Source organism: Sinocyclocheilus grahami, unplaced genomic scaffold, assembly GCF_001515645.1.
Source record: "Sinocyclocheilus grahami isolate Dianchi unplaced genomic scaffold, SAMN03320097.WGS_v1.1 scaffold1151.1, whole genome shotgun sequence".
Taxonomy (NCBI): Eukaryota; Metazoa; Chordata; class Actinopteri; order Cypriniformes; family Cyprinidae; genus Sinocyclocheilus; species Sinocyclocheilus grahami.
The window spans coordinates 334684-351581 of NW_015506330.1; the positions used below are offsets into that span (position 1 = coordinate 334684).

The 16898-nt window shown below is 39.0% G+C and overlaps 1 protein-coding gene across 21 annotated transcripts in view; it reads left to right on the forward strand.

The window, feature by feature from the left end:
* LOC107567371 (protein tyrosine phosphatase receptor type D) overlaps positions 1–16898 on the forward strand; it is a 304365-nt gene that overhangs the window by 214973 nt on the left and 72494 nt on the right. For all 21 annotated transcript variants that reach the window (XM_016253039.1, XM_016253041.1, XM_016253044.1 and 18 more), the window contains 2 exons: positions 6703–6848; positions 10661–10802. In XM_016253039.1, the coding sequence (XP_016108525.1) occupies positions 6703–6848; positions 10661–10802 (288 nt within the window). The remainder of the gene's footprint in view (positions 1–6702; positions 6849–10660; positions 10803–16898) is intronic.

The following is a 16898-nucleotide window of genomic DNA, read 5'->3' on the forward strand; positions in this document are numbered from 1 at the left end:
GCCATATAGAGCACACACACACACACACACACACACACACACACACACACACACACACACACACACACACACACACACGCCAGATGAGCTTCTGTAGAGGTCATTCTCATACACTGCCATCTTCATGTTAAACACAAACACATCTTTTGGTCCACATCTCACTCTACCGATCTCAGTCCGTAGATGTGAGTGACTGTGGGAAAATGCAGTCGACTATTGGAACGACACTTGAGAACTTCCCCAGGTGTCTGTCACTTGAAAACAGTGTTGTGTATGTTTTTGTGTTGCACGAGACGTGTCAGACAGACGGCTGTGTGTGTGTCTGTCAGGTGTGTGTGGGCCGGTCACCTCTGGTAGGGCAGATTTTATGTTGTTGTGGCCGTTATAAAGTCGCTGTGCTGTGAAAATGGTTTGAAACATTCTCACAGACCACCGTTAAATTAATGCGGTGTGAAAGGTCACACTGCTCTCACACGAGTGTGTATGTGTGATATAAGCCAATCCTGCAGTCTTTAGGAACAACTGGAATACACAGCAATGCAGAAGAAGTATTGAAACAATCACTTCACACTGATTGAATGCCATTGTATTAAATATCAAAATATCAAAGCAAGTAGCATCATAGTTTACAAAGTAGTTAAAAAGTAGTCTCAACCTAGTTAGTTTGTATTGATGAAACATATTGAGACTTCAAATGTAGGAAAAGGAATGTGAATGTAATGAAGAGCAAAGATCCGCATACAGTCTCCTGATCTGATGAATCACATTGACATGTTTATGAGTTTCTTCAGTGAACAGGTTTTGGAGGTGTTTGTTGTGTGTTGTTCTGATGGCAGACGTGAGGTGTGTGTGTGTCGGTGTGTAATGGAGGTCCCCGGTCACACGCGGGTCACTCAGACACACCTGAGCATGAGGAGGGGGGTAACAGGTGTGTTGGTGTGTGACATCTGCACCGGTCCTGACTGCTGTTTTGCAGGTTAAAGTGTCTGTTTGAAGTGGTGGTCAAAAATATTCATCCAATAAAATGACAGCAGTAAACGCCCGACAAACCCTGAATCTCAACCAGATCAAACAGACAACGGGGTTCACATTATTTATTTTATTTTATTTTTTATTAGATTTTGTTTTGTTTTGTTTTTTACACTATAATACAGTACAGTAACAATAATTTGACAGTGTTGAACAATTGAGCTGGATGAATGAAGTCAACAATGTGTGTAAAATTGAGTTAAATGGCATGAGATTATTTAGTTCTTCCCACAAACAGACATCTGATGTTTGAAACTGCAGCTTCATGCGATCATAATATGATGTTAGATATCTAATAAGTCTCACAAGCAAAGACAGGAGGTTTGTATTTGTGATTTTGGGAGGTTAACAGTATATTTAAAGCGCAGTGTTTGTGAGAGACACTCGTTTGACAGACTCTAATCATGAAAGTGTCTCTGACAGACAGCGAATACAAGCCGCTCATGCAGGAGAAATCGAACGTGTCACTCGCTTCTGAAGAAGAGAAAAGACACAAACGTCTTCTGATGGACTGAGAGACTGAACTGTTTCTGTGCTCGTGAAATGCCCAGATGATCTACTGAATCTTCACAGCAGAGCTCACCGCACCACACACACCGTATCCCACAATGCAGTGCGCACCGCATCCATTTCCAGTGTGATGAATGAAGCGGAAGTCATGCAGCATTGCAGGAGACTGCAGCACTCGTGTCTGTGACTGAATGCATTATGCATTATGACCTGATCAAATAACCCAAAATCCAAAACATAGCTGATATCACCGTCTGTTCATTCATCTTGCTGGAAATAGCAGTTCACATTGAGTTCATGCGCTGTCATGCGCAGCTCTGTGTTCATTTACACGCCAGCGGTTTGAGTCGCATCTAAAAACAACATGTCAAACATTTTCCAAACTTGTAGTGTGAATTATTTTTAAAGCAGCTGTTGTCATTATTATTTTTGCCTTAAATACTTAAGTATAAGTGACATGTTAGAAAATATTTATTGTTTTGTTTAATATTTTTAGTAATTTTACAGTTGTACTGTAAAAAATCTTGTTTACTTATTTTGAAGTGAAATTTTGCAGTAGTAGTATTTATTTTGTTTAATATTTAAAAAAATTGCCAAATTGTGCAGCCCTACAAACAAGCACAACAAACGTGTGAGTTTTTTATTAAATTTTTTATGGCAATTTTAATAGCAGTTTTATCAGGAAAATTACACTTTTCCCCCAAATCATGCAGCCGTACTGTGCATGTACGTACTGTACATAGCGGGATACAGAATTACCCATAATCCTCTTCAAGATGAGAAAATGAATGCCTTCACATTGGGGAAAAATAAAATGACTACAACATTGAAAGTCAGTTTTACTAATATGGCCTTTTAGGGCCCTTTTAGCTAGGGCTGCACGATAAATCAAAATTAAATCGCAAAGGCGATAAATCGCGATTCGACAGAAGCTGCGATTGTCATGCGTATCTTTCAGTGAAGCACGGTTCTGTGATCAGCAGTAAATCTCCATCTGAAGGCCAGAGGGCGCTCTCGCACTGGAACTCCAAATACGCCTCGCAGAAGAAACCCAGGAAATCCCTAGCGCTGCAGCTGAATAAACAGAAGATTCAACTGCTTTCATTGATTCAACGTGACTAATGGCAATATACGGTTTATCTGAGTTCATCTTATTATAATTTTTATTATAATAAAGTATATAATAACGAATGCCTTCACATTGGGGAAAAATAAAATGACTACAACATTGAAAGTCAGTTTTACTAATATGGCCTTTTAGGGCCCTTTTAGCTAGGGCTACACGATAAATCAAAATTAAATCGCAAAGGCGATAAATCGCGATTCGACAGAAGCTGCGATTGTCATGCGTATCTTTCAGTGAAGCACGGTTCTGTGATCAGCAGTAAATCTCCATCTGAAGGCCAGAGGGCGCTCTCGCACTGGAACTCCAAATACGCCTCGCAGAAGAAACCCAGGAAATCCCTAGCGCTGCAGCTGAATAAACAGAAGATTCAACTGCTTTCATTGATTCAACGTGACTAATGGCAATATACGGTTTATCTGAGTTCATCTTATTATAATTTTTATTATAATAAAGTATATAATAATGCAATGTTAATCGACATAGCCTTTATCACTGCTTAAATGCTATGAAATATGTTGCGTGCCTTATTCTGTGTAAGAAGCCACATGATCTCACAGAAGGATTTATTTCAAACACTCGACTGACGTTATGAAGTGAGTTTGGAGTAAAAGCATGTTATTAAATGTGGTGTTTTCACATGCTTTCAGATGGAGCAGCGTTTACTACACAGAGCCGTAGTTCACTGAGAAGCTATGCAAACAGCTTTCATAATCGCAGAACGATTTCTTCGATTTCATAATCGCGCGATTAAATAGTCTGCGATTATGAACGTGATTTTGCGTAGTTTGTCAGAGAACTACGGCTCTGTGTAGTAAACGCTAGTAGATTTACTACTAATCACAGAACCGGCTTTACTGACGAGAGGCGCATGACAATCACATTCGATTAATCGTGCAGCCCTACTTTCTGCTGTGAGTTCAGTTCATTTTGAGGTGTTCAGGGATTAAACCGAGCCTGAAAACAGCTGCACACACACACACACACACACACACACACACACACACACACACACACACACACACACACACACACACACACACACACACACACACACACACGTGTGCTGCTGTTTCTCCGTGTTTGGATGTGTCTGGAGCTGATGTGCAGCGTGAGCTCATAAGCGGGATTTACTGTCGACCCAAACTCCATTAGAGCAGATTCACTGACAGCCGCATCTTTGATGTGTTATTCGGCACGTGTTCAGATAGCTGTATGACAGCCGCACCAGATACGATTTTACATATTTACATGCTGAGAAACTGCTCTTTGAAGTACAGAGCAAGCGAGCGCGAGAGAGGCGGTGGCTGTTGGCAGCGACGGCAGATATTTTGGACGACTCAGTAAAATCCCTCTGGTCGCGGCAGTGACACCCCGCTCTCAGATCCAATTATAGACAGGAACTATGGGATACGCATGTCACATCCTGTATTAACTGCCCACCTCAAGCACGAGCAGCTCTCTAGCTAGCGAGCAAGTGCTCACCGCCATGATCCGCCATACCAGGGATCTGACACTGTTCTAACTGAAACTATTAGAAATGGTTTCATTAAATGAAAAGGAAATAAAGTGTGCTGCTGTTTCTCCGTGTTTGGATGTGTCTGGAGCTGATGTGCAGCGTGAGCTCATAAGCGGGGTTTACTGTCGACCCAAACTCCATTAGAGCAGATTCACTGACAGCCGCATCTTTGATGTGTTATTCGGCACGTGTTCAGATAGCTGTATGACAGCCGCACCAGATACGATTTTACATATTTACATGCTGAGAAACTGCTCTTTGAAGTACAGAGCAAGCGAGCGCGAGAGAGGCGGTGGCTGTTGGCAGCGACGGCAGATATTTTGGACGACTCAGTAAAATCCCTCTGGTCGCGGCAGTGACACCCCGCTCTCAGATCCAATTATAGACAGGGACTATGGGATACGTATGTCACATCTTGTATCAACTGCCCGCCTCGAGCACGAGCAGCGCTCTAACTAGGGAACAAGTGCTCACAGCCATGATCCATCATACGAGAAATGTGACACTGCTCTTATTTCTAACTAAAACTATTAAAACCGGTTTCGTTAAATTAAATGAAGTATAAATGTTAGATGAAACACTAAGCGAAAATTGGCATCTAAATAAAATTACTAAAACAAAAACTAAAGTTATATAGAAATGTCATTTAAAACAAACTGATACAAATTATGAAAGGTGTTATTCGGCACGTGTTCAGATAGCTGTATGACAGCCGCACCAGATACGATTTTACATATTTACATGCTGAGAAACTGCTCTTTGAAGTACAGAGCAAGCGAGCGCGAGAGAGGCGGTGGCTGTTGGCAGCGACGGCAGATATTTTGGACGACTCAGTAAAATCCCTCTGGTCGCGGCAGTGACACCCCGCTCACAGATCCAATTATAGACAGGGACTATGGGATACGTATGTCACATCTTGTATCAACTGCCCGCCTCGAGCACGAGCAGCGCTCTAACTAGGGAACAAGTGCTCACCGCCATGATCCATCATACGAGAAATGTGACACTGCTCTTATTTCTAACTAAAACTATTAAAACCGGTTTCGTTAAATTAAATGAAGTATAAATGTTAGATGAAACACTAAGCGAAAATTGGCATCTAAATAAAATTACTAAAACAAAAACTAAAGTTATATAGAAATGTCATTTAAAACAAACTGATACAAATTATGAAAGTGCATAACAAAGTTACTAAAACTGAAAATATAAAACTAATTAAAAATATTAATGAATTGTAAAATAGTAAATAAATAATAATAATGCTTGAATGTTTTTGAAAGAAGTCCCTTCTGGTCACCAAGGCTGCATTTATTTGAACCAAATGTGAAATATTATTACAATTTAAAGTAGCTGTTTTCTGTGTGAATATATGTTAAAATTTAATTTATTCAGCTGAATTTTCAGCATCATTCCTCCAGTCTTCAGTGTCACACAATCTTTATTATCAATGTTGAAAACAGTCGTGCTGCCCAATATTTTTGTGGAAACTGATACATTTTATTTTTCAGGAAGTTCAAAAAACAACATTTATTTGAAACATAAATATTTTTTAACATTACAAATGTATTTACTGTCCCTTTTGATCAATTGATTGCATCCTCGATGAATAAAAACATTGACTTCTCTAAATGAACAGTAGTGTGTGCGTGCACTCAAGATCCCGCCCCCAGATTCATCTGATTGGTCGATTGTTTTTACACTGTTTCTCTGCGGTGCGTGTGAAATATTTGAGTATTTTTACCTCGATCTTCAGTCATGTGTCAGTCGCTGGCGTTTCAGTCATCTGAATGTGTTTGATTTTGATATCTTGTGTCAAGATAGAGTTGTTCTTATATAGTATTTCAATCATGCATTATGTTGCTAATAATGTTACAGGACGGATATTCATTCTGCAATTTTTACCTCATTTGGATCGTGGCGAGCGTTAATTTTGGACTCTGCCCTATTAATGATGCCTAATAAACAGCACACAGATCATGATGTAAAACTCTTAAAATAAATGGTGTTTCTGATCTCGTGTCTCTGATGTGATCCAGTCGCCGCTCGTCTCCATCACTAACAAACACAGACTTCTGAGGGAAATTAAACTGCTGGTTATAATGTTTGGTGTGTTGGTAACGACTGCCGTATTTGGCCCACTCATGCTTTGTTGGGAACAAAATGAATGAATATATAAATAAAACAATATATAGCATGCATACATACAAATACCAATTGAACTGGGAAAACAAAAAGATTAAACACTAATGAAAAGTGCTTTAACTTTAAATTTTAAAAGTTGTGAAGCTTGAGTTTTGAGGTTTGTTGTTCTGATATAAAACATTCACCAATTTTATGTTTCTTGATTATGTTTTTAAATGCATTTAGTTGCCTCGTGAGTGATTTTGCCTTCAGTGTTCATAGGACTATCGTCACATCTTTGCTCTGTTCATTTGATTGTGTTTCTTCTTTTGTGCAACTCGTCTCTGTTCAGTATTCTGTCTGAATCAGTTGTGTAATCTTCCCTCTTTCTGTCTTTCAGCGCCACCAAAGTTCTTGCGAACCCCGAACGATCAGACAGGCGTTCAGGGCGGCGTCGCCTCCTTCATCTGCCAGGCTTCGGGCGACCCGCGGCCCAAGATCGTGTGGAACAAGAAGGGGAAGAGAGTGAGCAACCAGCGTTTTGAGGTATTAGGTCTATTGTTCTGATGTAAAATGCTCGACAAGTGAATGCTAACGACAGCCACGCCCATTAACCACACCCACTGATTCAGCCACACCCACTCATTAGCATATCCTCCCAACACTAACATGCATGATCACTCATGTCCCGCTGCCGGATTCACGAAAATCGTCTTTAGAAAAAACAAGGGGAAACAATAATAACAATAGTAATAAAAGCTAAAGTGTAGTTCCTAAGTGCAGTTCTCCTTAAGTTCTTTATGTTTTTAGGAATAAATGTGTTAGTATTTTTGGAAAAAGCACACTTGCTTGACCGAAGTCCAGCACTCAACATCACATTTTTAATGCGAGTTAAAATAATTATTTTTAAATGAGCTTGTCTTAAGATGGATCAGTCTGGTGCGTTTATCTTGTTTGTTAATTGTGCAAAGTAACAATTAATTTGATACAACCCGATACATTTCTTAAACTTGTTTTGGGATTTCAGACAAGTCGGGGGTTGTCTTAAGAACAGTGGCAAAAAAAAAGTATTGTATTCCCAAAAATACTACTTAAGTTAGAAAATAGGGGGACATGGCAGTTAAGACTTTTTTTTCTTAAGCAGGGTTATACTAACTAAAACTAAAACCATCCAAAAATTGTTATTTGAAAATAATACAAAACTTTAACTAAAAATAAAATAAAAGAAAGAAAGTTTAAACTTATTTTGTTTCAACTAGTTGCCAAAACAAAATTTCTCACAGTCAAATTTGGGGAAAACAAACAAACAAACAAAAAACCTTCAATTAAAATGAAAACAGACACTACAAAAATAGAAATAATAAAATAAAATGAAATAATAAAAAAAATCCCAATGATAGTAAGATAAGAATGCTTCGTGAATCTGGCCGCTGATCTCAACAGCATGAGATCATAAGAATGACCTTCATTTAAGGAAATGATGGATCAGATGCTTTCGTCAAACATGCGCTTTGCATTTCTGAAATGCACTTGTTTCCCAGAAGTGGTTTTTGTTCTTGTGTTGAGCGTCTCATTTGCTTCCCAGCGCATGTTCCACGGCTCAGTCCTCTATGTTTATTTATCTGTTTTTGGATCGCCGTCTCAGCCCAGCATGATGAACCAACGCATTACAGCTGAACACTGATAAGATTTGTATTAATTTCTGCATCACCTTGCCGCAAAACCATCTTCATTTTCTGTTCGCTAATGCTTAGCGGCGGCTAATCTACGGATGCTTATCGCCTGATATGGCACCTTTTCGCCAACAGAAATGAAATCTTATCAGCGTTCATCACATGCTACACAGCACTAACATCCACTAATATGCTAACCTTCGATCTGCCATGCAGCGTTTTCACCTTCACCCATGCAACACATTACTAATATCTTGTTCAAACGTTCGTTTAACGCTCAGTTTCTACTCGGCTTCGTTAGCCGGCTCACAAGTGCATACATGTGAGCGCGTGGTCATACTCGCATTTCTTTGCGTGAAAAGTGACAGTGAAAGAAAAGCCGCAGCGTATGACCACTGATGTATTTAAGTCTGTAAAACGGAGAACACGTCCTGGTTGTTTCTGTCAGAAGTGAGTATACATCTCCCGATTGCCAGCAACTAAACCTGTCTGTGAGCGTCCTGTGTCCCGTCTGTCTGGCGTCGAGGCTAATCGACTGTCTGATGACGTTTGTGCCTGTGACGTCACATCACCATCCTCGTTTCATGTTTCATGCGATCCGCTTTAAGAGTGGGCCAGACCACGCCATCCCATTCTTAAAGCCGCCGGGTTTATCGTGAAACGTCTGGCTTAAGAATTAGCATCGCCTTCAGACATTCACTGAGCATTTTACACAAACCAAAGCCAGCTTCTCAAACATGTGTGACTGATTTCTGCCTCAACTCAAATTGTGAAACTCGTGTATTAAATAAATTCAGTGCACACAGACTGAAGTAGTTTAAGTCTTTGGTTCTTTTAATTGTGATGATTTTGGCTCACGTTTAACAAAAACCCACCAATTCACTATCTCAACAAATTAGAATACTTAGATATATGCTTAAGTATAGTTCATTTTAAAATTGCACTTAAGTGTACTTGGCTTATACTGTTTAATTGTTATATACTTAAGTATACGTAAAAGTATAATTTAGTATTCCAAGTGTACTTGGTGTAGAATGGTGTATTAAGCTTTTCTGTATGTTTCCTTCACACACACTGGTTTCTTTTACTCAACTTCAGCATATATTTTACAAGTTTATAATAAGTCAGCTTTGCGGTGGAAAACTTTAAAGTAAATAATACATGGTGGAAATGAATCTGACCTTTTTTGTACACAGTGTTATTAACCCACGCAGAAACAGATAAACATTTGGCAGGCTTTACTGACATTTCTTCTGAGGCGTGAGAGTTTTGTATTAGACATGATTCACACGGGCTTCTATTATAAGCCATTATCAGAGTAAACAATTTGTGAACTTCAACTGAACTTTATTTCAAGTATACAAATCACCGAAATAGGAAGCTAGTAGTGTACTTAGAGAAGAACAAAAAGTAAACAGTAAGTTTTAAGTATGATGAAAAGATCACTTAAAGATAGCATTCAATTATACTTGCTGTATAGGGAATATTAAACTAGTATATTTTGAAGTGCACTTGAGTAAAGTCTAGAAGTATATAACTAACATTATATGTGTGATTTCACTTGTAGTATAGTTCAAAGTATACTTGCAATACAAAGAAGACCAGTGGTGTACCCAAAGTTTACCATTACTTGCAAAGTACACTTGAAAGTATACGTCTATAAACTAAACAGTGGGCCAATTTAGTTCTGAAATGTGTCGCAATGCATACAATTATAGAACTAGTGCATTGAAACTACTATACTTACTACATATAGTATACATGAAAGATATACTTGAACTTCTCTTAAGTTAATACAATTAACTTGAAGCATACTTCTTTTTGTAAGGTCTGTTGTGTGCATGTTCAATGCTACTTAGGACTAAACTGGCCTGCTTTTTAGTAAAAGTATACTTGTATGCATATTTTAAGAGTAGCTAGCAGTAGTAAACTCTGAGTACACAACTAGTTTTACATTGCATTGTTTTCTTTTATTTCATGAACTACAGTATACTACAAGTGAACTCAACTTTTACTAGCTCTATACTTCTAGCCACTTTTTAGCTTGTGAAAGTACACTTTTAAGTATAGTTTTAATATTGCAATTATAATTATATGTGAATATAACATCATGCTTCTAGTATAATTTTAGTATACTACTTGGTCCCCATGTATAGTAGTTGGAATTAAAATTAACTCCCATGTACACTACCAAAGGATTTTTGCTAATGATTTATGAGGATTTACACAAAGAGACTTAAAAAAAAAATAATAATTATGAAATTATGTGTTTAAAAGAGGCATACTAACAACAGACTGTTTTTTGCACAGACAGTCAATTGTGACCTTCAGCTAAGATCATTGTCATATCGTACAAATGTTCATAAGAAACAATCGTTAAGGACATGACATAAGATCAAAAAAAGAGTTTGCTGGGCTTCAAGAAAAGAGATCTCCAAAATACCAGCAATGGCACATGTTTCTGAGGAAGCCAGTCGCAGCCCGGCCGCATATCTTAACCAGACTGTTTCTGTGTCCTGTGTTCGTACTGTTGCGTCAGGTTGCGTAAATGAACATCGTGCCACGGTGTCCGTTGTCTGTCCAGAGCTCTGTGTCAGGATGAAGTGTGTGTGAGAGCATGATTGTCTGTCGTCAACTGTGGGCAAAAAAAACTCTCGTAACATATCTTGTCTCTCGCACCTGTAGGTCATAGAGTTTGATGACGGATCGGGCTCCGTTCTGAGAATCCAGCCGCTGCGGACGCCACGCGATGAAGCCATTTACGAATGCGTGGCCTCCAACAGTGTTGGGGAGACGAGTGCCACCACACGACTCACTGTTTTACGTGGTAGGTTTACGACCAAAAACCTGCGTTAACCTTTGCTCTCTCATTGCCTTCCAGCCTTCACAGGTATGTTGGCTTTGTCTGTATCTTTCTTCAGTGTGTGTGTGTGTTTGTTTCATTTAAGTAGTTGGCCAATGCAGCAAATGATGTTTTATTTCTAGAAAAGCGTCCCGCGGATGGATCATGAAAAATGGAAAAGCTCCTTCAGTTCTCACTGACCTTGGAGCTTTTTAACGGGGGTGATTAATATTCTAATTAGCAGACGGGCTTTTCCGCTCGCTAGCTTCTGCATCATCAATATAACTCTAATTTTATGCTACATTTACAACATTTCTTACAAAGTGTCCTTGTAAGGCCTTGTTGGATGTGTCAGCGTCCGTGTGGAGAAACCGGAGTGAAAATGCTCTCCTTTACCAGTTTTTACCATTCAGACCCAACGAAAGGCTTTTACCCAACTTAACTTTTAATGAAATGATGAGACACAGCTACTAAACAAAACAACCCTCTGGTTGGCCTGAGAAAGATTCTGCCAGACCTAAAATGGGAGAAATGCAAGAGAAGAATATGCTTTCCACCTCCAAACATTAGCATGGTTATTGGCAAAACATTTTATTTTCTCCCTCCTTCTCGCTCCTTTGTGGCCACATCTGTTGTTGGAGGGAGAGTATTACTGTTTGCCGCTCAGGCCTGATAAAACCTGCAACACAATAGCAGCGTGGCGCTTAGAAAACACACACACACACACACACACACACACACACACACACACACACACACACACACACACACACACACACACACTCACACACACTCACACACACTCTCACACACACGCACACACACACACACACACACTCACTCACACACATACACACACACACCGCAGCGCAGCAGAACTCAATCAGGGGGGAGTCTGTGATGTTGAGAATACTCTGCAGTATATACTGCTGTCTGTACAGATATGATGTGAACAGCAGGGGAGACCGAGGGCGATGTTTCAGGACATACAGCAGAACGTGTCCTTCATAACTCTCAGATCTCCCTGCCATCTGTGGGTCTGAGAAACATACGCTTCAGTGTATTACCTTATTTAAGATGCACAGTTAGCCCCCTTTATATTTACACAGTGATATTGACCCAGATTGTGTCATAATATCAGTGCTTTCAGTTATAAATATATCAGTGTTATTGTAGTATTATTTATAGCATTTATTAAGTATTATATTATATTTATTAAATATAGTATTTATTATTTTATCATTATTTATAGTGTTTATTATTTTGAATTAGCTAATATTTTCATAATTTCATTAAATTTTTAATTTATTTTCAATTGATGTGCTTTAATATTAAATATATAGGTTTAATTAATTTAATTTATTATTTTTTAAATAATAGTTTTAGAAATTATTAGATTTAAAAATATATATTTTTATATAGCTGTTAAATTTAATTAATAGTTTTAGTAATTTTATTAGAATTTTTAAAGATTTGTATATAGTTTAATTGAATTAATTAATGTAGGTACATTAGCTTATTTTAGTTAGTTATCGAAGAAACATTTTTCATTTTCATTTAAATTTGTCATTTTTATGACATTTTTCATTTTATTTTATTAAGTTTTGTCAATTACCCTTTTGTTTTAATTAACTTTTGGTTTTACCTAACAATAACAACAGCGATTAATGTTACTGAATAGATTCTTCTATCTGTCAGCAATAATATGCATTTAAAACATTTGAAATGCCAGTGTGAGACCTACTTAATAATTAAATACTTTTACTAAAATATCTTGATTAGTTCAAGAAGAGTATTTAAGTGAATACTTTGATGAAATAATGTCTGTTGCATATTTCAAAGAGTCATTTTTTGACTTCAGTGATGAAAGTTTATTTTATGCTGTACGTCCAATCAGATCCTGTGCAGTACCTGTCTGCGAAAGTTTAACTCTCTGACATGTATTTGAACTTTTACCCAACAACCTGGAGATAAGATGGATATTAATTACAATCCAAGCCGTTAAAACCAAAGACATTGCTTTTATCCTTCGAAATGAGATTTTTGGTAAAGATCACATGTGAAGTTACCTTGGTGGGAATAAACATGATTATTTTACTTCCATCAAATTTTATGTAAAACGTCTTAACTCAGGCTCTCCAATCCAATAATGAGTCAAGGAAGATTAAAAACGACTGGCGGCTCGTTCGTCACACTGGAATGGAAGGTCGAGTGGAGCACAAAGCGCTGTGTGATTGAGTATTGCACACAGAGAGTCTGAACTCACACACTACAGCAGTATATACTCTATAAATGCAGTATGAGTACGAGTCGTGTGCTGTTCTCTCTCCGAGCCTCACCTGGAATGACGGTCTAAATGGAAATAATTATGATTAGGAAGCCCTAAACAAACATTTATCCATTAATATAAATGAAGGAAGCCGAGTTGTAGTAATTACTGCACATTCAGCCAGTGGGCAAGTAGCATCGTTTGAGCATGAATAATGACACAAAACTAATACATATTCCGCCGTAAGATATCAGGCTGCGGCAGACTGCACGAGCATCGAAAACAAGCTTTGCATTAAAGCGTCTTTGCCTCGGTTAAGCCCCGACATACTTTTCTTCCCCTAAAAACGTGGCGTTCAATCGGCCGTGCTTGTGTTGTGTGGGAATATGGGTCATGTCTTATTCATGAATGCACCCACTGAACTGGGACCAATGCGTTCGGTCCTTTCACAGACTGGCCAGGGATTTCAGGTCCATATTTGCCAACAAGGTCACAGGCACAATGCATTCTGCATCAAAGAAAACAAAAGGTCCCTGCGATGGAGAAGCGCGAATGCTGCTGGTGGCCGGGTACTCTTCAGAGAAACCATTTTAACAGAATGGTTCGCCTAAAAAAACCCAAACGAATGCACTGGAAACGCGTGTGAGATGTTTAGCAGAACGTTCAAGCTGCTCTTTTCCATAAAAAAGTTTGTTTGTGGCTTGTGATGTTAGAACTTCAGCAGGGGGGGAAATAATGAGTGGAAAACTCAAATGTGGCTCTTATTTCGGATCACACGTGAACATGTGACTTCAAAGGACTTGAAATATAGCGCACGAGTCACATGCTGCTTGTATTTTTGCTTTGATGGTGTTTTTTGTAACAAAACACCAGCAATGGAGCATTAGATGCGTGAATAGTGACAGAATGTTCTTTGAAACGTTTTATTGTGCCGTAAAACTCATGCATGACTTTTGGACGAATCCAGTGGAAATAGATGCGTCAGAGCAAATAAGAGATTAAGATTCAGGTTGTTGGTTGAAGAAAGCAGAGAGTTCTGGAGAAGTAAAGTGCCACTAGACATGCTGGCACTGAAAGGGCTTTAAATGACCCTGAGGGGGAACATTAGCGTCAGAATTTGGCTCCAGGGATGGAGAAACATCAGAGAGATTAACTGAATTCATTTAGTTCAATGTGCTGTGACCTGATGTCCATTTGATGTCCACTCTCACAGTCAGCCGGAGAATATCATCAGGCACCGACCCCACGATCCTGTCCTGAAAACAGACATATCTATTTCAGAAGCCATTAACATGAAGAGTAACTAGATGTAAAAACATAAAATGTCTGTTTTCAGAGTTTAAATGGGGATTTTGTCCAGTCTCCACTTTCTCATGTATGTCCAGCAATGTCATGCAACAATGTCATAATTGTGATCGAGTACATTACATTAAGAATTTTATTAGTTATTGACTCATTTTAATGACCAAAATATAATTTAGCAGTGTCCCATGTTTTGTGCTCATCCCTGTTATTGCATGATTCCCTCATATACAAAAAAAATAAAAATAATAATAATTCTGACATCCAGGAAATTACATCGTAACAATTTACCATATGGTCCCATTAGTTACCTTAAAATGAGCTATACATTTAATACAGTATTTTTTAAATCTTTGTTTAATATAACGCTATTCGATAAAATAATAAATAAGTAAAACAGCTCATTGTTACTGTTAGCTCAAGTCCATTGAAGAACATTAACAGGTTAACAACAGATAACAACATTTGATGTTAATAATGTATTGGTAAATGTTGAACTTAACTAAGATTAAGATTATACATTTTAGATATATATATCATTGTAAATACATGTTAACTAATAGAAGTTAGTTGATGATTTCCACCTCAACCATCAACCCTGAAAATAAATTTATTGTAAGAAAAAAGTAAATTTTAATTCATGGAAAATGCAAGTTTATCAGTAACAACAAAGCATAACTTGGCCCTAAACTAACAGCTCTGTATGCTCTTTATATGCTACTGCTCATTCTAGTGCCATACTTAAAGTTTATTTAGATATATTTTCAATAAAAAGTACTTGTTGACAAAACAATCAGATTTTAAACCTATACCCATTCTCCAAACGGGAGATTGCAGAGGATGAAAGCAAAATGAAACCACTCATATGATATTTAATTTTTCCTCCTATGGTTGATGATCAACATCTTCCCATTTTTGCATCCTGGTCACGAATGTGCTGATCGTTACTTGGATTCTAGGTGTGTTTAGGGTTAAAGTTATGGTGTTAAAAGCACTTCCTGTATCTTCATTTAGTCGATAAGAGCTTTCATAGCCTCATCTTCTGCATTGAGGACGGATGAGCGTCGTTCTGCTCTGTTGTGTCACGGAGGGAAAGTCCAAGAGCTGCTCTTCCATTCGGATCTGTTTCTGTGCCGATCCAAAGCGGAGCTCGAGGAACTCTGGAAAATCCAGTGAGAAGCCGGCGCGATCATGACAGATGACACCGACGGGAAGCGCTCCATTCTCTGCCTACAGTTGAGGCGTCTAGACAAAGCCTACTTTATGGTAATCCGGAAATATCCGTGCCAGAGCCGGAACGCCGGCACCTTTCTTCTGAAGTGCATCAATCGTCTCCAATCTGACCGTCCCTCGACTTTCGCTTCGAACGAAGGCGTAATCTTCGGCACACAGTCATGCAGGAAGTCCGCCGCGGTGTAATTTAAAATCCTGACAGAAAAACAAAGGCATTGACAGTCGTCCAGACGAATCGCTGCCTCAGCGCCCGCGGCGTCTTTGAGCGAGGTGCGTTCACGGAGGGACGGCCGCGGAAATGGCTGTGCCTGTTGTTTGGTGTTCTGACAGCTGCGTCGAGGGTGAAAGAGCCCAAGAAAAGCTAGCGGAGCACAATGTGCTTTCCTTTACCACTCCGCCTCGAAGGAGCCGCGACCCGAGCGGCCCGCCGGTGCTTTCAGATGTTTCCGAAGGGCCTTTCACCGCTGGAAACATGCTGACTTATCTCGCAACCCAGGTGAACCTTTCTTTGAGCTGGAAAATAGAAATGTAGAAAGGACCTGAGACAGCACATAAAGTCAGCGCGCCTTTGTTCAAGCAAAGTTTCTCTGCGTGAACCCCTCCTGCTGCTTTAAATTAGTGCCAATGCTATTCATCACAGGAATGGAACAACAGATAATGACGAGTTATTTATTCTCATAATTAAAGACGGAGCCGTTAGACGTTATTGATCTTTCCTCATGTCTAATTAATGGAGAGGAGGAGATGTAATCGTACAGTATGAGTTTGGACGGATGGGTGTAGAAGCACAGGACTCCGCGGAGAGCCGTATACGCTGATGGATCGTGTGTTGGTCTGAGTGGATGTGGATATCGATCCCTACGGATGGCTGTGGTACTTCCCCCATTACTTTCTTCTCAGGGAAGCCTGAGCTGCTGCTTGTTGTAGTGGGTGAATATGTTTCTAGAGCTCTCGAATCGTTTTGAGTTCATCCTGATTTCCTTCTTCAGGTTTTCTGCTCTTAAATGTTCTGGCCATCAGAGATGTGGCGAGACGGACACACGGCTCTGAACAGGCATCTAGGTGAGGCTATACTATGACGCTGTGACGTCAAGGACAGTCTGTCACCGCATGGCAAATAACGTCTATTTCCCTACAGTAGAGCTTTCAAACCCTATTCTTGGAGGAACATCGACACAACACACACCAGATTTAGCTTATTAGCAGAGACTCCAAGACCACCTGGACTGTATTAGTGGATATATATATATATATATATATATATATATATATATATA